Below are 21,221 nucleotides of genomic sequence, written 5' to 3'. Positions count from 1 at the left end.
ATAAACTTAAAATGGATTAAAGATCTAAATGTAAGATCATAAACTATAAAACTCCTAGAGGAAAACTTAGGCAAAACACTCTATGACATAAATCACAGCAGGATCCTCTATGACACCCCCCCCCCCAGAGTAATGGAAATAAAAGCAAAAATAAACAAATGGGACCTAATGAAACTTAAAAGCTTTTGCACAATGAAGGAAATTATAAGCATGGTGAAAGGACAGCCTTCAGAATGGGAGAAAATAATAGCAAATGAAGCAACTGACAAAGAATTAGTCTCAAAAATATACAAGGAGCTCATGTAACTCAATACCAGAAAAATAAATAACCAAATCAAAAAATGGGCCAAAAGCTAAACAGACATTTCTCCAAGGAAGACATACAGATGGCTAACAAACATGAAAAGACGCTCAACATCACTCATTATCAGGGAAATGGAAATCAAAACCTCAATGAGGTACCCTCTCACACCAGTCAGAATGACTGCTATCAAAAAGTCTACAAACAATAAATGCTGGAGAGGGTGTGGAGAAAAGGGAACCCTCTTACACTTGGTGGGAATGCAAACTAGTATAGCCACCATGGAGAACAGTGTGGCAATTCCTTAAAAAACTGGAAATAGATCTGCCATATGACCCAGCAATCCCACTACTGGGCATAAACACCAAGGAAACCAGAATTGAAAGAGACATGTGTACCCCAATGTTCACCACAGCACTGTCTACAATAGCTAGGACATGGAAGCAACCTAGATGTCCATCAGCAGATGAATGGGTAAGAAAGCTGTGCTACCTATATCTGATGGAATATTACTCAGCTGTTAAAAAGAACACATCTGAATCAGTTCTAATGAGGTGGATCAAACTGGAGCCTATTATACAGAGTGAAGTAAGTCAGAAAGAAAAACACCAATATATATTAGTGCATATATATGGAATTTAGAAAGATGGTAATGATGGCCCTATATGAGAAACTGCAAAAGAGATACAGATGTAAAGAACAGACTTTTGGACTCTGTAGGAGAAGGCGAGGGTTGGATGGTTTGAAAGGATAGCATTGAAACATGTATATTACCATATGTGAAATAGATGACCAGTCCAAGTTCGATGCATGAAACATGGCACTCAAAGCTGGTGCACTAGGACAACCCTGAGTGATGGGATGGGGAGGGAGGTGGGAGGGGGGTTCAGAATGGGTGTCACATGTACACCCATGGCTGATTCATGTCAATGTATGGCAAAAACCACTACAATATTGTAATTAGCCTCCAATTAAAATTAAGTTAATTTTAAAAATAAATTAAAAAAATAAAAACTGGGAGAGTAGTAAAATTGTTACTAATCTGAAACTATTTTTACACAAATAAAAAAGCAAGTAGCAAAAAAAAATTAAAGTTAAAAAAAATAAAAACCTTGTGGGCTTCGGTTCAATATGGCAGAACAGAAGGATGTGTGCTCATCTCCATCTGCAAGAGCACCAAAATCACAACTAGCTGTTGAACAGCCATTGACAGAAGGACACTGGAACCCACCAAGAAAAGATACCACACATCCAAAGACAAAGAAACTGCAATGATACAGAAATCATTGCAGGGGTGCAATCATGATAAAATCAAATCCCATACCCACTGGGTGGTGACTCACAAACTGGAGAACAATACCAATGAAGTTCTCTCACTGTTGTGAAGGTTCTGAGCCCCACGTCAGGCTTCCCAGCCTGAGCATCCAGAAAAGGGACTGGGAATCCCCAGGAAATCTGACCCTGAAGGCCAACAGGATTTGACAACAGGACTTCCACAGGCCTGGGGGAAACACAGACTCCACTCTTCAAGGGCACAAACAAAAGCTTGTGTGCACCAAGACCCAGCAGAAAGGAGCAGTGCCCCCACCTGACACTGAACCAGACCTACCAGCTACTGCCTGAGGTCTCCTGTGGAGGTGTGGGTCAGCAGTGGCTGCCACAGGGATGAAGGCACTGACGGCAGGAGTCCTGGAAGGTGTCCTTTGGTATAAGTCCTCTTGGAGGTCACCATTAACCCTAGAATAGAGCCAGCAGGCTCCAGGGCTGGATCACCTCAGGCCAACAGATGGGAGGGAGCACAACCCCTCCCATTAGCAGGCAACTGGATTAAAGCTTTACTGAGCACAGCCCTGCCCACCAGAGCAAGACCGTTTTCCCCACAGCCAGTCCTTCCCATCAGGAAACCTACACCTGAACCTCTAGCCTCATCCACCAGAAGGCAGACATAAGAAGTAAGAAGAAACAATCGCACAGCAGCTAGAATGAAAATCACATTCTAGAAAGTCAGTCAGGATGAAAAAGCAGAAAGTTATGTCTCAAATGAAGGGACAAGACAAAACTCCAGAAAAATAACTAAATGAAGTGGAGATAGGTAGCTTTCCAGAAAAAGAATTCAGAATAATGATAGTGAAGATGATCCAAGATCTCAGAAAAGTAATGGAGAAGATGCAAAAAATGTTTACCAAAGACCTAGAATAATTAAAGAACAAACAAACAGATGAATAATACATTAGAAGGAATCAATAGCAGAATAACTAAGGCAGAAGAATGGATAAGTGACCTGGAGGACAGAATGGTGGAAATCACTGCCTCAGAACAGAATATAGAAAAAAATTAAGACAGCCTGAGAGACCTCTGAGACAACATTAAACACACCAACATTCACGTTATTAGGGATCCCAGAAGAAAAAGAGTGAGAAAGGACCCAAGAAAATTATTTGAAGAAATAATAGCTGAAAACTTCCTCAGCATGGGAAAGGAAATACTCAATCAAGTTCAGGAAGGATAAAGAGTCCCAGGCAGGTTAAACCTAAGAAGGAACACACAGAGACATATAGTAATCAAACTGACAAAAATTAAAGACAAAGATAAAATATTAAAAGCAACAAGGGAAAAACAATAACATACAAGGGAACTCCCATAAGGTTATCAGCTGATATACCAATAGAAACTCTGCAAAGCAGAAGGGAATGGCATGATAAATTCAAAGTGATAAAAGAGAAGAACCTACAGCCAAGAACACTCTACCCAGTAAGACTCTTATTCAGATTTCACAGAGAAATCAAAAGCTTTTCAGACAAGCAAAAGTTAAGAGAATTTGGCACCACCAAACCAGCTTTACAACAAATGCTAAAATAACTTCTTTAGGCAGGAAACATAAGAGAAGGAAAAGACCTACACAAAATAAACCCAAAACAATTAACAAAATGGGAATAGGGTCATGCATATTGATATTTACCTGAAATGTAAATAGATTAACCAAAAGACATAGACTGGCTGGGCAGATGGAAACATCTGCCTGTAAGTACTTCAACTTGCTGCATCACTCTACTTAACCACCCAAATTGTATGTAATTATTTTATATTGTTAGATTAACTATGTTTCCATCATGACTTGCAATTATAATTATCTTTTATTTTTTGTCTGGCTATTGATTGTGAAAACTGACAAACATCTTGTACTATTTTGATTATGTAGCTATTATTTGCTTAATACCATGGTATCATAATTGGTCAACAAAAAAAATCGAATTCTGTATCACTAAAACTACCATTTCGATAATCCAACAGATGTTCCAATGGATGATCTGTTGGATCATCAAAAAAGCAAGAGAGTTCCAGAAAGACATCTATTTCTGCTTTATTGATTATGCCAAAGCCTCTACTGAATAGAACACAACAAACTCTGGAAAATTCTTAAAGAGATGGGAATATCAAACCAGCTTACCTGCCTCTTGAGAAATCTGTAGGCAGGTCAGGAAGCAACAGTTAGAACTGGACATGGAACAACAGACTGGTTCCAAATAGGGAAAGGAATGCGTCAAGGTTGTATATTGTCACCCTGCTTATTTAACTCATATGCAGAGTACATCATGAGAAACGCTGGGCTGGATGAAGCACAAGCTGGAATCAAGATTGCCAGGAGAAACATCAATAACTTCAGATATGCAGATGACACCACCCTTATGGCAGAAAGTGAAGAAGAATTGAAGAGCCTCTTGATGAAAGTAGGAGGAGAGTGAAAAAGTTGGCTTAAAACTCAACATTCAGAAAACTAAGATCATGGCATCTGGTCCCATCACTTCATGGGAAATAGATGAGGAAACAGTGGAAACAGTGGCAGACTTTATTTTTGGGGGATCCAAAAATCACTGCAGATGGTGACTGCATCCATGAAATTAAAAGACGCTTGCTCTTTGGAAGAAAAGCTATGACCAACCTAGACAGCATATTAAGAAGCAGAGACATTACTTTGCCAACAAAGGTCCATCTAGTCAAAGCTATGGTTTTTCCAGTAGTCATGTATGGATATGAGAGTTGGACTATAAAGAAAGCTGAGTGCTGAAGAATTGATGCTTTTGAACTGTGGTGTTGGAGAAGACTCTTGAGAAGCCCTTGGACTGCAAGGAGATCCATCCAGTCCATCCTGAAGGAAATCAGTCCTGAGTGTTCATTGAAAGCACTGATGCTGAAGCTGAAACTCCCAATACTTTGGCCACTTGATGCAAAGAACTGACTCATTTGAAAAGACCCTGATGCTGGGAAAAATTGAAGGTGGGAGGAGAGTGGACGACAGAGGATGAGATGGTTGGATGGCATCACTGACTCATCAGTTTGAGTAAACTCCAGGAGTTGGTGATGGACAGGGAGGCCTGGTGTGCTGAAGTCCATGGGGTCGCAAAGATTGTCAGACACAACTGAGTGACTGAACTGAACTGAACTGAAAACTACCATTTAATAGGAAAATTTGTAATCACTTCTTAAAATCCAGATGCATATCAAATTTATCTTGGAATTTTTTTAAAAACACAAATGCCCAGGAATTGCTTTTATTCCTCCAGAGCTCCAGATATGTTTCTAATGAACAGCCATGTTTAAAAACAACTGGACTATATGAAGATCTTTTACCTTTACCTAGTTAGTTTCACTTTTTCTATTTCATATTCAGCGCTCTCATTTCATTTAGTTTATGTTTTCCGATTTCTCCGTCTCTTTTCTTGTTGTTGTTCTTAAGACTATCAAGCATAGTAGGAAAGCTTTTGTATAAATTTATATATAGTATGTATAATATATATATTTCATAAAACATATAAATTTTTGCCTAGCTAAAAATTTATGACATTTTGATTCCTCTTCTTTGACTTAGTATGAATGGGATGCTAGATTTCTAATTTATATTCAGTCAAAACTTTTATATAGTTCCACATATGTTGGCATCTAGTATTACTGCTAAAATCTAGAAAGTTTATTATCTTAGTGATTTAAAAAAATTGAATGAGGATTTAAAAAAACTGTATTTCAAGAGAACAGCATCGAAACATGTATATTATCTAGGGTGAAACAGATCACCAGCCCAGGCTGGATGCATGAGACAAGTGCTCGGGCCTGGTGCACTGGGAAGACCCAGAGGAATCGGGTGGAGAGAGAGGTGGGAGGGGGGATCAGGATGGGGAATACTTGTAAATCCATGGCTGATTCATGTCAATGTATGACGAAAACCACTACAATATTATAAAGTCATTAGCCTCCAACTAATAAAAATAAATGAAAAAAAAATTGAATGAGGTTTGAAATTTCTAATCCAATTCTGAGAATATAAAGAAATACCATGTTGTTAAAAAAAAAAAAAAAGGAATAGGAAATTAACATGTGATACAATATTATTAACTAAGGTGCAGATTTTGTTCAAATTTTACAAAATTTTATGCTATGTTCATTATTTTTTCATACCTTATTCGCCTCTACATTGTATTTAATTGCATTGAGAAGTTTCAGCTGCAGGTAAGAAATTCTGATAAACTCTTCACTTTTATTCTATTACAAATATTTTCTGTTTCCTTGTTATGGCTTCTTAGATACACCCATCATTTAAAAGTTCACATTTAATTTCCAAATACATGGGATTTTTTAAAGTATCTTTGATATTAATCTCTCATTTTGATATTAATGTCTCATTTAAATGCTCTCTTCTCTGCAGTCACCCTCTGTGCTTTTTCAGTCTTCTAACTTTATCGAGGCTTTCAATGGCTAAGTCAAAGGTCTTTCTTGGTAAATGTCACAGTGCACTGGAAAATAATGTGTGTTATTTTCAAATATCTTTTTATATTGATTCCTAACATAATTCCACAGTGATAAGAGAAAAGACTCTGTACGGTTTCAATACATTTAGACCATGAAGTTTCTAGACCTGGCCCTATGGCCCTGGACATATTCCAGTGTCTCCTACTTAATAGTTTACGGGGACTTGAATAGAATTTGTATCCTACTGTTGTTTGAAAATTGTATAACTCTTAAATGAATTATGTTGAATTGGTTCACAGTGATTTTCAGGTCTACTGTATCTTTCTACTTCTCTATATATTCATTCTATTAATTTTTTGAGAGCATGATATTGAAACTCAACTAAAAATCTTAATTTATCTACTTAAAAAAGAACTTCCTTCTCCAAAGGGTCTTCCCAACCCAGGATCAAATCCAGGTCTGCCTGCATTGCAGGCAGGTTCTTTACCATCTGAGCTACAGGGAATTCCCCTTAAAAAGAATAATTGTAATATACAGTGGAAGTACATGTAACTTTGTTCTGTATTTTCCAAGTCTCCTGTAAATGTCTTATATTTTCACAATTAAAAAAAATAAGAAAGGAGTATAAATTAAAGAAAATATGCAAGAGTACAGCCAGCAAGGGAAGGAACCAAGTTAGAACCTCTTGACACATATCCACTTATTACATCTTTTAGGAAATACCTATTTGTTAACTAAAGCTGAAATTGGACCCCAGAAAAGGCCCTTGGAGAAAACTAAGAATAGTAAGCAGATTTCTTCCTGTTAATATTTATTGACTTTTCCCTTCAAAAATTTTACCCTATAAGAATGATCCAGCCAGGAAAACCAAGCATATCCACGTAGGACAGCCCTTGAGAGAGAAGAGTGAAAACAGCCTCCAGCCCTTGGGTTCCTCTGCCTCAGGAATTCTGAATAAAGCAGAGGTCCTTATAGAGAGCAGCACTTTCACTCATTCCGGCCACATTACCTACAAAGTGAGCTGGACAGACACACAACAGAGCATGGGAAAGTGACCACGCAAGTTTCAGCCTGAAATGGAGCTGGAGGAGGAACAGAGACTTTTGCACACATGCCTCCAGGAAGTAAACTGAGGTGCCGAGAAGCTGACTTCCCTAAATGCCTGCTTTGCAGGATGGCCAATGAACTCACTGCCTGGAAGCTGACTGGATGCCTCCTCTTCTTACTCTCTGTCCATAAACAGAACCTCCCCAAATCCTCAACTTACTTCCTGAATTCCAAGTCTTCTGCTATTCCTCAATAAACTAAATTTCTGGTCATTTGAGCTTGTCTCAGTTTACTTCCTTTATTAGGTTTACACTACAAATAAGTAAGCGATGTGCCAATATCTGCATGTGATATTTTTCCAGGAACGCATGTGGTCACTATGAAGTGGCCATGAACCCAACAGCAAGTGGGCATGATGGACTCACCTTCACAAGCCCATGCCCATAACCCTCAAAGATAGATACTATTATCCTACATGAGAAATCTTAACCTGTGAGCCTGGGTAACAGTCCCAACTTCTTCAGTTACTGGAGGAGATGGACTGGAATTCACAGTCTAGGACTAGAGTCTGCTCTGACCACTCACGGAGACGGGATTCCTGCATTTGTCATAAACACAGGGACGCAGTGCTGCAACATCAGGAGGGCACATCCACGGAAGATTTAATGTGCCTTGGGGGCATGCAAAGTGAGCAGCCTATTATGACACAGGTTAGGTCCTCTGAGAGAGAAATCGAAGACACTGATGGTAAAGGAAGGTGTCTGTGGATTGACATCTTACTCTGAAAGACAGTAAAATGAACTAGGAAGTAACAGTGCAGGAGCAGAAGCAGGAGCACTCACTCAGCCCCAGGGACCTTCAGGGAAACAGAGAAGCGCTTCTGCATGTGAAGGATGGGATATGGAGGAACAGAAAGGGAGAAGGTCACAAGCTGGGAAAGCATGAGCATGTTGAAACAGGAGGCAGGTCATGGAGGTCCAAGGAATCTGGTTTTCACTCTGACAGAAAAATCACTGAGAAGTTTTATGTAGGAAAATGATACAGTCAGATACACACCATGCGTCTCTCAACTGCTGGCACTGGTACTGGATACTCTGTTGGGGGAGGGGCCCTGTGAAGTGCTTGGCAGCATCCCTGTCTCCACCCACTAGATTCCAGAGGCACCCCTCCCCACACTGTGGTGACCAAATGTCCTCAGACACTGCCAGTCATACACTGATTTGAGAACCACAGGGCCGCAGTGAGGAGCCAGGGCTGGGGGCCCAAGTCTATAATCGACGAGGTGGATGTGATAAGTAATCGAGTGACAGCTGAGCTGAAAGGTGATTTTTCCTGATTCCTCTCATGGAATGTGGCTGCATGACCTCAGCATCCAGTTACACAGAGAATGCTCCAAGCGCACCTTGTGCAAACTCCTCTCCACCTCTGAAGCCTGTATTACCCACCAGTGTCATCACCGACCCACCTCACTGTGGACCCCTGCTGACTTCCTCAGCAGAGCCTTCAATTTTCAGCCCCCCAGCCCTGTGTCTCCTTCTCCATCCTAGGGGCATTCAATCTCAGCTGACACCTGAGCCCCTCAATTCTAATCACTGCATGGACTGGACTTCAGAATCAGGAGACCAGCTCCACCCCTCAGATCTTAAACAATATCCTCCAGCCAAGCCTCCAAGGAGCCATTCCCTCAACTCCCTCCACACCTGCTCCTCACTATACTCTCCACCTTGTCTTAACTTATGAGATGGATTGTTGTTGTTTAGTTGCTCAGTTGTGTCTGACAATTTTCAATCCCATGGACTGCTGCAACAGGCTTCCCTGTCCTTTACTATCTCCCGGAGTTTGCTCAAAGTCATGTCTATTAAGCCCATCCAACCATCTCATCCTCTGTCCCCCCACTTCTCCTCCTGCCCTCAATCTTTCCCAGCATCAGGGTCTTTTCCAAAGAGTCAGCTCTTCACATCAGGTGACCAAAGTACTGGAGCTTCAGCTTCAGCATCAGTCCTTCCAATGAATATTCAGGGTTGATTTCCTTTAGGATTGAGATGGATATGCCCACCTTTTTAGCATATAACCCACCACCTAAGCTACTAACTCCACCCCAGTTTCTCTGTCCTCCAGGAACTGCCCAATTCTACCATGTCCCAAAGAATCACAAATGCTAGGTGTCCAAAAAAAAAAAAAAAAGATCATCCTTCAAGAAACCTATTCTTGCTTTCATATTCTGACACTTCATAGAGAATCACCACCCACCCACAGATGTGAGTCAGAAACCAAGGAAATCATCCAACTAAACTTCAAGTTCTGAGAACTGTGAATCCTGAAAATTCCCCACATCTATCTCTTTCTTCCCCATGGCCCCTGTTTCAGTTCAGGACTGTTACTCACCACCCAGGCACTGATTTTAAATTTCTTCAATCCATTCTCCATTCTACCATGAGAATAATTTTTTTTAAATAAATACCAATCTGTTTATGGCTTAACTACTCAAAATTATTTAAAAGAATCACCAGGATGACACAAATGTCCTTGTTTACACATCTGGACTCCTTTCTACCCATCAGTCTCCCAGCTACAGTCCAGAACCACCTGTTCTGGATGCATGGTCAACTGGCATCTCCATGCGGAGCATCCACACACTTCTCCTTTTACAGCCAGTCCCTGCAGTCTACTCCTCAGGGACCCTCAGGTCCTGCCCCAAGTACTATCTCCTGAGCTACAAGGAGACTCAGTCAACTCTCCCTCTTGCTCCTCCTACTACGCATGCCTCCATGGGGACGCCATACACAACAATTGCATATATCGAATATTCACATATTGTGCAAAATATTCCACTTGTATTCATGCTTTCTTCTTACTCAGAATACTATATTACTCCTCATTTTACAGAAGGAACAAACCTTGAGAAATTAAGTCATTTACACAGTAAAGTCTACATAGTTAAGTGGATAATTCAGGGCTCAAATCCAGGACAGTCTGATTAGCGACCACTTCAACCACTAAGCTCTAATAATTTGTTTCTATGTTTTACTTAAGTCAGTTCAAGTCAGTTGAAAATAGAGGCTTTCTTTTAATCTGTGTATCCCTAGTAACTAGGGGTGGGGTAAGAGAAAAAGGAGAAGCTGAAAAACAAATGGAAGTGCTAGTTCTATATCAAGATCCTGATTTAAATGAAGAGAATCCATGTATAAAATAAATAAGCTACAAGGATATAATGTTCAACACAGGGAATATAGCCAACACATTACAATAACTATAAATAAAATATAACCTTTAAAAACTGAACACCACTAAAAAAATAAATAAATAAAAATAAAAACTGAACACCACTATGCTGTACACTTGAAATCTATACAATACTATATATCAATTATATCTCAATAAAAATTAATAAATTAGAAGAGGAAATGAGTAGTTAACTTGGTGTTCTTACAAAATATGTCTTAGAAACAAAGACTTTTTTTCAGTTCTGGAGACTAAAAGTCCCAGATCAAGGTGCCAGCATGGGCTCCTTATTTGGGGAGAGCCCTCTTCTTCCTGGGTATTGGTTGGTGCCTTCTGCCCGAGTCCTCACATTAAGATACTAATCCCATTTGCAGCAACATAGATGGAGCTAGAGATTGTCATTCTGTGTGAAATAAGTCAGACAGAGAAAGAGAAATATCACTTAGTTGCTAAATTTAAAAAGAAATGAAACAAATGAACTTATTCACAAAACAGAAACAGACTCACAGGCTTAGAGAATGAACTTACGGTTATCACAGGGGATGCATGGGGGGAAAGGATGTTTAGGGAATTTGGAATTGATCTGTACACACTACTATATTTAAAATGGATAACTAACAAGGACCTACTTCATGGCACAAGGAATTCTGGTCAATATTATGCAACAACCTAAATGGGAAAAGAATTTGAAAAGAATAGATACAAGTATACGTACAACTGAATCACTTTGCTGTACACTTGAAACTAACACAACACTGTTATATTTAATCAACTACATGAAAGTGAAAGAGTTAGTTGCTCAGTCATATAAAACTCTTTGCGACCCCATGGACTGTAGTCCACCAGGCTCCTCTGTCTCTGGGATTCTCCAGGCAAGAATACTGGAATGGGCTGCCATTTCCTTCTCCAGGGGATCTTCCCAACCCAGGGATCAAACCTGTGTCTACTGCATTACAGGCAGATTCTTTACCTTCTAAGCCACCAGGGAAGCCCAACTGCATTCCTATGTAAAATAAAAAGTTAAATTAAAAAAAAAAAAAAAAGGCACTAATCCCATCATGGAGGCTTTGCCATAATGACTTCAGCACCTCCCAAAGGCCCCACCTCTTAACACCATCACATTAAGGATCTCTGTATGTGAATCTAGGAGGAACACAAACATTCAGACCATGGCAGAAGTCTTTAAGAAGAACTGAAAGAATGTCATTAAATAGCAAGAATGAAATACAAACCCAAAGATATAGAGAATACAGAGGAAAAAAGGAAAGAAATTTACATGGTTATTCTCCTAAAAGGAAAGAAAAGAATTGGGAAAGATGGAAAAAGAAGAGAAAAGGAAACAAAGAAAAGGAAAGAATAGAAAAGACAATTAAAAACTTCATTGGATGGAGGACCCCTGTATAAGAAAGAGATAAACCAAATGGGATAAAGTAAATATGGGATACTTTTGAGAAAGTTAACAGTTTACAGAAATTAAAAATCTGTTTGAACTTGACCCCAGGAACATCCTCATTTGAGTGGCCTGTATCCTGTGATATTCAGATCTTGAAAAAGAAATGAAATCAAAGAACAGAACTGCCTCTGCTGGGCAATACTTACAGTATCCAAATCCTCTTCAACTTTAAGCTTACAGATAAAAGAGTAACCCTAAAAACATGCCCTAAGGATGGAGGCACCTCTACTGGAAGCTGGCACAATCCAGGGTGGACCCGCTGGAGGGACGCCCTAAGTGCACAGCTGGGTGGCGGGAGATGTGGATACAACAACACACATCTTAAAGCTCACTGTTTCAGGTTCAAAGCCGGTGACTACAGGGAACCAGGAAGCAACAAGAACCACACTGGGAGGAACAGGACACCCAGAAGGCTATAGCAATGTAGATAACCATGTCGGGCAAGCCTAAAACACCAGAAATCAACAGTCGCTGAACAAGGGCAGGGGTCCCATGTGGGGAGGGGCAGAAACCAGGCAGTGGGTTAGGGGCAGGGTCTCTGCTGGTCTCCCAACCCCGCTGCTCCTCATCCAGGGGATGCAGTGCTTTCTAAGTCCTTAAAATTAGGGGGGAAAAACTGTGTGAGCAAAACTGAGAAAGGATTACTGCTTCAATCTACTCTTGTTACTCTGCTTATAATGGATTTATGCAGTGATCACCTAGGTAACAGAACAGATATAAAACATGGCTACTAAATGAATTTCAAAAATTCTACTGCTGACTTCTATGCTGACATTGGAGAGAAGTTTGCAGGGAAAAGAAATATTTCAGCTAAAATAATTTTTAAAACTGGCCTAAAAATTAAGTATAATTTTAATAGCACATTTCAAATGAAACAACTTCTGAGAGTTAATACTGCACATGCTGCAAAAGTAAAAATACAGCTATACATACACACATTCAGAGCTGAAAGATGTGGCATAGCCATTAGTGATTCTCAGGAAAATATCCATGCAGGTTTGACTAACTTGCATCTAAGTAATTTTCCTGCTCTGGAAAAAAAAAAAAAAGAATTCAAACATAAATGATAAACTTCTATTTTTCACTGGAGGAAAGTGCATTTCTTTTGTTTTCTGGAAGTGGTTGTTGCTGGTTTTGATTCACAACATCTCTCAACAGGTTCAAGATCATGTTTCTTTTAATCCCTTTTGGCCTACATTGTCACATCTTCCAAAACTATGTTGAATAGGAGTGGTGAGAGTGGGCACCCTTGTCTTGTTTCTGACTTTAAGGGAAATGCTTTCAATTTTTTGCCGAGGATAATGTTTGCTGTGGGTTTATCATACATGGCTTTTATTATGCTGAGGTATGTTCCTTCTGTGCCTGCTTTCTGGAGAGTTTTTATCATAAATGGGTGTTGAATTTTGTCAAAGGCTTTCTCCGCCATCTATTGAGATAATCATATGGTTTTTATCCTTCAATTTATTAATGTGGTGTATCACATCAATTGATTTGCAAATATTGAGGAATCCTTGCATCCCTGGGATAAAGCCCACTTTTTCATGATGTATAATCTTTTTAATATGTTGTTAGATTCTGTTTGCTAGAATTTTGTTGAGGATTTTTGCATGTACGCTCATCAGTGATGATATTGGTCAGTTTTCTTTTTTGTGGCATCTTTGTCTGGTTTTGGTATTAGGGTGATGGTGGCCTCATAGAGCAGGAGAAAAAATAGCAAACAAAGCAACTGACAAAGAATTAATCTCAAAAATATACAAACAGCTCATGGAGCTCGATACCAGAAAAATAAACGATCCAATCAAAAAAATGGGCCAAAGAACTAAACAGACATTTCTCCAAAGAAGAAATACAGATGGCTAACAAACACATGAAAAGATGCTCAACATCACTCATTATCAGAGAAATGCAAATCAAAACCTCAATGAGGTACCCTCTCACACCAGTCAGAATGACTGCTATCAAAAAGTCTACAAACAATAAATGCTGGAGAGGGTGTGGAGAAAAGGGAACCCTCTTACACTTGGTGGGAATGCAAACTAGTACAGCCGCTATGGAGAACAGTGTGGCGATTCCTTAAAAAACTGGAAATAGATCTGCCATATGACCCAGCAATCCCACTACTGGGCATAAACACCAAGGAAACCAGAATTGAAAGAGACATGTGTACCCCAATGTTCATCGCAGCACTGTCTACAATAGCTAGGACATGGAAGCAATCTAGATGTTCATCAGCAGATAAATGGATAAGAAAGCTGTGCTACTTATACCTGATGGAATATTACTCAGCTGTTAAAAAGAACACATCTGAATCAGTTCTAATGAGGTGGATCAAATTGGAGCCTATTATACAGAGTGAAGTAAGTCAGAAAGAAAAACACCAACACAGTATATTAAAGCATATATACAGAATTTAGAAAGATGGTAACGATGACCCTATATGCGAGATAGCAAAAGAGACACAGATGTAAAGAACAGATTTTTGGACTATGTGGGAGAAGGAGATGGTGGGATGATTTGAGAGAATGGCATTGAAACATATATATTACCATATGTGAAATAGATGACCAATCCAAGTTCGATGCATGAAACATGGCACTCAAAGCTGGTGCACTAGGACAACCCTGAGGGATGGGGTGGGGAGGGAGGTGGGAGGGGGGTTCAGGATGGGGGACACATGTACACCCATGGCTGATTCATGTCAATGTACGGCAAAAACCACCACAATACTGTAAAGTTATTAGCCTCCAATTAAGTTAAATTAATTAATTTTTTAAAAAACCACACAATTTCCTTCCATTACTTTCAAGACCTCAAAAGTCCTGGCTCAATAGTCCCTTCTGATCTTGTGTCCAGAAATAGTGGCTATGCAGGCCCTCATGCCACACCCACATTCCTCTCAGGGCCTTTGCGCTTGCTACTGGGCTCCTGGGGGGACCTTCCCTCCAAGCTGTCCTCAGCACTCCAGACATTACATGTGGGGCCCCCATCTACACTCTCCCCACCCCACCCCATCACTGACCATATTCCTCTGGTTGACTTCCTTCACTGCACTTATCAGAATCTGACATGAATTCATTATCTACACTTTCATCTGTGTTTTTATTTGTGTCTTAATTGTGTCACTCTACTGTGAACAGTGTGATTCAGGAAAACAGGACCTGGCTCACTAATCTCTCTCTGGAGCCTAGAACACTGCCTGGCATGTAGAATGCATTCAGTAAACATTTGTGAATGAATGAACATTATCACTCAAAGACCTTTGCCTTTCAGTATTCTTGAAATTTTAACCCAGTGAAAACATAAGGGAGAATGTGAAATCCTTTCATATTTTCTGTAGTATTTCTAAAGCAAAATATTAGGCCCTAAAAATGTATAAAATAACATGGGACTAAACCAAGAGGGTTGACTGAAGTAGGTCAATCCATAAACTGCATGAGGACGCTCTCCAGATCCAGATGGAAGCCCTGTGCTGGGATCTGTATGGATGGAGATGGGGGGCGGGAGTGCTCTCAGGGAAGGAAGCAAAGGTCGGGGTGGGAAGAGGGCCCTCACGAGCTTATATGCACAGGCTGGTCCGTCTCAAAGAGCAACTGTCCTCAAGAGAACTGCTGGTTAGAAAATCTCCCAGCAGCAGAGAATCTTCCCATCTGGAAGCCAGCAGAGAGGCTAATTATCAGAAACTCCTCTCCCCATAGAAAGTGCATTCTTCCCCTTTCCCCTACTAAGACCTGTTTATATTGATTCCTCTTCCAGGCTTTGAAGAAAAACTGTGACCTTGCATACAGTGAGTGTATACTTCTGTTGTTGATATGCCATTTAAATACATGAAATAACGTTTCTTGTTTCGAGTTAGGTTTGACGTGGGGGAGGGGGCGCGGAGGTTGGGGACGGAGAGGTAGCACAGAGCCAACAAATAAAGTCAGCAAATGCAGCCACACAAAGTTGGGGAAAAAAGTTCCCCACTCTGAGGAAATTACTTCATTCCATAGTAAGGGGCTGCATTTATTTGGCTTTTCACTCTCTATGCCATACCCAGCCGCCCTCCAATGATCAGGCTGGGAGGCTGGTCATGTTAGGCTCTCTAACATAAGAGTAGAGGGAAGTGAAGAGCAAGAAACTGCTAGTTCAGTGAATTTTTTAAAAGGAGGAAATAGGATTACTCTTTTCAGTTTATTTCAATTCAACATTAATTGACAGATAGACTTTATTTCCCCTGGAGAAGGAAACGGCAACCCACTCCAGTGTTCTTGCCTGGAGAATCCCATGGACAGAGGAGCCTGGTGGGCTACTGTTCATGGAGTTGCAAAGAGTCAGACATGACTGAGCAACTAACAGACTTAACTTCTGAGCTTTAAGGGAAGAAAATGCAGTCAACTTGGGAATAGTTTTAATCAAAAACAAGTGTTAGGAGTGATTTGTATTGGCCTTTGTCCATATTTATTTTAATTTGTAGTTGCAAATTGATATATCTCCTAGAACACAGATCACTAAAGCTTTTAGCTCACCACAGTCTCCAGGTTCTATCCCTGCAATAACACACACAGCCCTCAAAAAGGGAAAGGGAGGAAAAGTTTTTAGTTATCCAATTCTTCTCACAAAAGAAAAAGATCTACTGAGCAGTGGTTAACTGCCATGTCATGAATGGACATACAGATAGACAGATGGGTGGATGGACGAATGGATGGATGGAGATAATAAGTGATAGATACAGATTGATATAGATATGATAGATACAGAGATAGATGATAGATGATGGATGGATGGATAGATCAGTCAATCTTAAGAAGAAAGCCTCACAAATCACAGTACATCCCAGGGAATCTTCTTTCACATGGAAAGTATTAAGAAGATCTCACAATATTTTCTGTAGTTCATTTTCCTAAAACTGAAGGGAGACCACAGTTGTGATAGGTAAAGGATAGCAAGGAAAAAAAAAAAAAAAAAACAGATGCATATGGGCATTTTGGGATTTACTCTCTCTTCTTGATCTTAACCAGGGCTCATTTCCGGTATCTCTTCACACTCCTCACTACAGCACCCTTGTTCAACGGTACACACACACACAGAGGAGACAGGGGTGCAATCAGAAGCAGGGCAAAGGCATAAGCAGCCCACATGGATGAGACCCACTTCTCTATGGCACAAACTCCGTGCTCCACACAGGGAGCTGAGATTCTCTGCTTTCCTCATGAGAGAATCCTGTGTGGGAATTCTCACTCATTTGGGTTTAGATGCCCACTCATCATAGCCCCCAAGGTCACACATGTACCACATACCTGAGGAAGATGAGCAATACTCTGGCTTGAAAGCAATAACCCAGCTATGCTGTCATTTCTTATGAATTATGAAAGAGCCTAGAATGATTGTTCTGCAGAATTAAGCCTCTTGGTTAGTGGGAGCCGGGGAGAAAGCAGAGCGGACTGCTTCGTGTCAACAGTCTGTACACAGATGAGCTATGAACACATGGGAATAGCGCTGCAAGGCCCTCAGAAACCTGCCGCCTCTGGGAACAAAGCTTCCACCCTCGGAGTTGCTTCTGCAGGTACATCCATGACCAGTAAAGTCAGAAACACTGACTCAGAGCCACTCAAAACCCATCACTGGTTAGAGCAGGCCAGAAAATTGCTGAGAGTGGCCATGTGTTAAGAAAAGGAAGTTTGACAAATATACTTAAGAACCTTGTCAGAAAGGAAACAGACATGTTAAGCTGTCGTGGGGCAGGGGCAGGGAGGCCTGCATCGCATGAAGGGGAGTGAAGGGCAGACTCACATCAGAGCCGCTGTTGCCACTGCAGCTACCTCTCAGCCAGCGAGTCCTGTGAACTCTCCTACTTACATCAAACGGAACTGAGCTGGACTGGGCGTTCTGCCCGCACGGTTCCCGGAAGCAGTCGCTGAAAGGGAGGAGGAGCCCCATGGCGATGATCCGCGAGCAGAACTTCTCTGCTTCTTCTGGAGGCCCGTTCTCCTGCTGGCTGAACAGCTTCTCCAGCAGAGTTCTCCCTGCAGGTGAGACACGGTCGTTAGGCAGGAGCACTGGCAGGTCCCCAGCTCAGACTCCCTGAGGAGAAGTGGCAATCACAGCTGGGGCGGCGCCATTGCCCAGGCTACGCCACGCGCCATGCGCAGAGATTCCGTGGGCGGCCCAGGTACCACACGGGGAAGGTCGCCTCCAGGTCTCTCTCCCATCCCCCAATACCTCTTTTCCCCCAAAGACAAAGGGGCCACGCGATGGGCCCTCCATCTTCTGCCATGTGAAGAAGCTGCAGGCTTTTGGGTTTCCTTGGAAATCCTCCTGCCGTTGCCAAAGGCTCTCTGAGGAGGCAGCCAGGAACCCCCATTTTGGCTAAGAAATGTCAGGGGCTGATATTCACAGTCTTGTATGGCGATGGTGGGTGGGGGTCAGGGGAGGGGGTGAGAGGGAGACAGGCACCAGCCCTTGGAAGCGGGGAGGGCTGGTCAGCAGAAAATGTCACACTGAAGTGACAGAAATGCAACATTTCCTCACGTGCGCCTCAGAAACATCACTCTAGGATAGGCCCACATGTCAGGCTTTTATTAGTTTCCTAGAAGAGACTAGAGAAGAGAAGCAAATAGAGAGGAGACAGCAGCAGTGTCTGGGCCCAGTGGGCTCAGGGCTCTGGGTCTTGGCAATGGGGAGAGCAGGACTCGGGGGAGGGGGATCCAGGAGTTGGCATATCACTGGTCACCCAGAGCCAAGACCCACAGACCCAGTCCCTCATCTGTCCCAACACAATTCACTTTCTAACTTACTATCCTTCGGAAATGATCCCACTGGCTTCGCACTAACTCACTATGGTGGAAGGAACAGGAGGTCTCCTTCCCGGCCACCAGCTTTTGCTAACTTCCTGCCCTGCTCCTGCCCTTCCTCTATGAGCAGGTTCAACCTTCAAATTTAGGTTAAAACCACTTATCCAGAAACGCTCCCAGAGACCCCCGTCTGCCTTCTTTTGGCAACCTTCAAAGCTCCTCTGTCATTAATTATTTTAGTTAATTATTTCTGCAATTATTTGTTTAATGTCTGCCTCCCTTACTAAAACATAAACTCTCTGACAGCAGGCAGACATCCTGCAAACCTGGCCACTTGCACATAAGAAGCATCAGTGAATACTTTTAGGATTTCTGAATGAATACAATGCAATGATTCTTTGACAAAGACTCGTTCACATCATGGTCGGAACTACAAATGAATTATCAGTCTAGACCAGGGTTAGCAAACTCTCTGTAAATAACCAAATAGTAAGTATTTTAGGCTTTAAGGGCTATGGAAAGCCTCTGCTTATGTTCTTCCTTGGCTGGGTTTTATTTTGAAAAACTTATAAAATGTAAAAAGCATTTTCAGCTTGGGTCTGTGAAAGCCAGGCCCAACTCTATATATCAGTCACATCTAAATTTCAAATGTATACACACTCAGCTCTGCAGGACAGTAGCCACGCAATTTTTGTGTCTCTTCCTGTTTCTGTTTGTAAAACAAAAACTAAAGAGTCAAGATCTACTTCTGATACAGAGAATAACAGAGCAGGGCAGAAGAGGCTCTGTTTTCTCCATTCCTGTAGGTCAGTAGAGAACATCTGCTGGTCTCCCAGGACATTTTCTGAGGAGAAATAAAAAGCTTTTTCCCCATAGAACTTAAATTTGTCTGCACCTCACTGGATCCACACTTAGGAAACCATATCCCTCAGTTCTCAAGTGATTGATTATTATTACAATAAACCCATTTTATAAATACATCTTACAGTAGGTCTGCAAATGGTCAGAAGACTAATTAACTCTTTCCTATAACTCAATCTTGTGTATGAAAGAAAAGATGGGAGACCAGGTCTTGTGTTTATGTGTGTACGTCCAAGAGTGGAAAAAAATGTGCGTGTGTGCATCGAATAAAAAAATTATCAGAAGTGGAGAGAGGGCTTCCCTAGTGGTCCAATGGTTAAGAATCCATCTGGCAATGCAGAAGACATGGGTTCAATCCCTGGTCCAGGAAGATTCCACATGCTGCAAAGCAACTAAGCCATGCACCACAACTACCGAGTCCACCAACTGAAACTACATAAGCTCATGCATCCTAAAGCCTGTCTCCACAATAAGAAACGCCACCAGTGAGAAGACTCAACAAAGAGCAGGCCCCTGCTCACGCAACTAGAGAAAGCCTCTATGCAGCCATGAAGACCTAGCACAACCAAAACAATATTTTTTTTTAAGTGGTTGGAGAGCAGTATGGAAAAGAGGGAAGCACAACGTCAGAGCTTCATGCCTTGAGGAGCAAACACCCTTCAACCTGAGCATTTCAGCTGCAGCTCCCAGCCCTGGGTGGCAGCCTGTACTGAAGGCCATCATGTCACAGCCCCTTGGGACCCCACCTCCAGCTCTCAAGCTCTCTCTGTGGCAAACTCGCCACCTGTCCTGTGTTCACAACAGCTCAGGTGCCCCAGAGGCTTCCTCTCATAGCCTCTCAGATGAAGACATTTATGTCAAATCCCACACATCTCAGGGACAGGGAGTGAGGGAGAGGGGGTTCTTAATCCCACTAGCAATTATGAAACGACCTGACTCCTTCAAAACCTTCTGCTCCCTTGAAACTCTCCTCGCTCTTCCTTCTGCATCCACTCCTTCTGGTCCTTCTCTCCACCACTAAGTTCTTCACCTCATCCCTTGCCACCCTGGTCTCCACCTCAACTCCTACTATCACTGTCACCTGCATTTAGGAAGATAGCTCACCCGTGACCTTGAGCCCCGCCTCGCATGCCTCCTGCACCCTCACAGAAACTGTCTTGTCCACCACTGGGAGCTTGACTGCTTGTACCAGGCCTGGGTCTGAGCTCACTCAGCCCTCAGGGCTCCCTGTCACCCTTGGGTTGAAGCCATGACTGAAAAAGATCCCACCTCCTGCATCCTCCTGTCTCCCCCACCCCACCCCCAGTTCACCTACCACTTCCCACTCCAGCACCTAAGAGCCCTCCCTGGGGCTTCTGCACCAGAGCGCTCTGCCTAGGATGTCTGTAAGACCAACCTTCTTTCACTTTATCCATGTTTCTGCTCAACTCTCACCTCCACCCAGAGACCTTCCTGACCGCCCTTCCAAAAATAGCACACCCAAGATGGATGAGGGAAGGATTGGGATGTTAGGAGAAGCAGTTGCAAGCTATTATATAGCGAATGGATAAATAACAAAGTCCTACTATAGAGCACAGGGAACTATGTTCAACATTCTGTGATAAATCACAATAGAATAGAATATTGAAAAAAAGAATGTGTGTGTGTGTATATATATATAAGTAACTGAATTACTTGGATGTACATCAGAAACTGGGCTTCCCAGGTGGTACTAGTGGTAAAGAACCCGCCTGCCAATGCAGGAATTGCAAGAGACACAGGTTGGATTCCTGGGTCAGGAAAATCCCCTGGAGGAGGGTATGGCAACCCACTCCAGTATTCTTGC

General features: G+C 41.9%; 1 protein-coding gene across 2 annotated transcripts in view; it reads right to left on the bottom strand.

The window, feature by feature from the left end:
* FMN2 (formin 2) overlaps positions 1 to 21,221 on the bottom strand; it is a 358,232-nt gene that overhangs the window by 306,678 nt on the left and 30,333 nt on the right. For both annotated transcript variants that reach the window (XM_065919853.1, XM_065919854.1), the window contains exon 2: positions 17,601 to 17,767. In XM_065919853.1, coding sequence (XP_065775925.1) covers positions 17,601 to 17,767 — 167 coding nt within the window. The remainder of the gene's footprint in view (positions 1 to 17,600; positions 17,768 to 21,221) is intronic.

The sequence above is a fragment of the Muntiacus reevesi genome, chromosome 2 (genome assembly GCF_963930625.1).
Source record: "Muntiacus reevesi chromosome 2, mMunRee1.1, whole genome shotgun sequence".
Taxonomy (NCBI): Eukaryota; Metazoa; Chordata; class Mammalia; order Artiodactyla; family Cervidae; genus Muntiacus; species Muntiacus reevesi.
The sequence above is the reverse complement of the archived record's forward strand: the minus strand, read 5'-3'. Positions and strand labels throughout refer to the sequence as shown.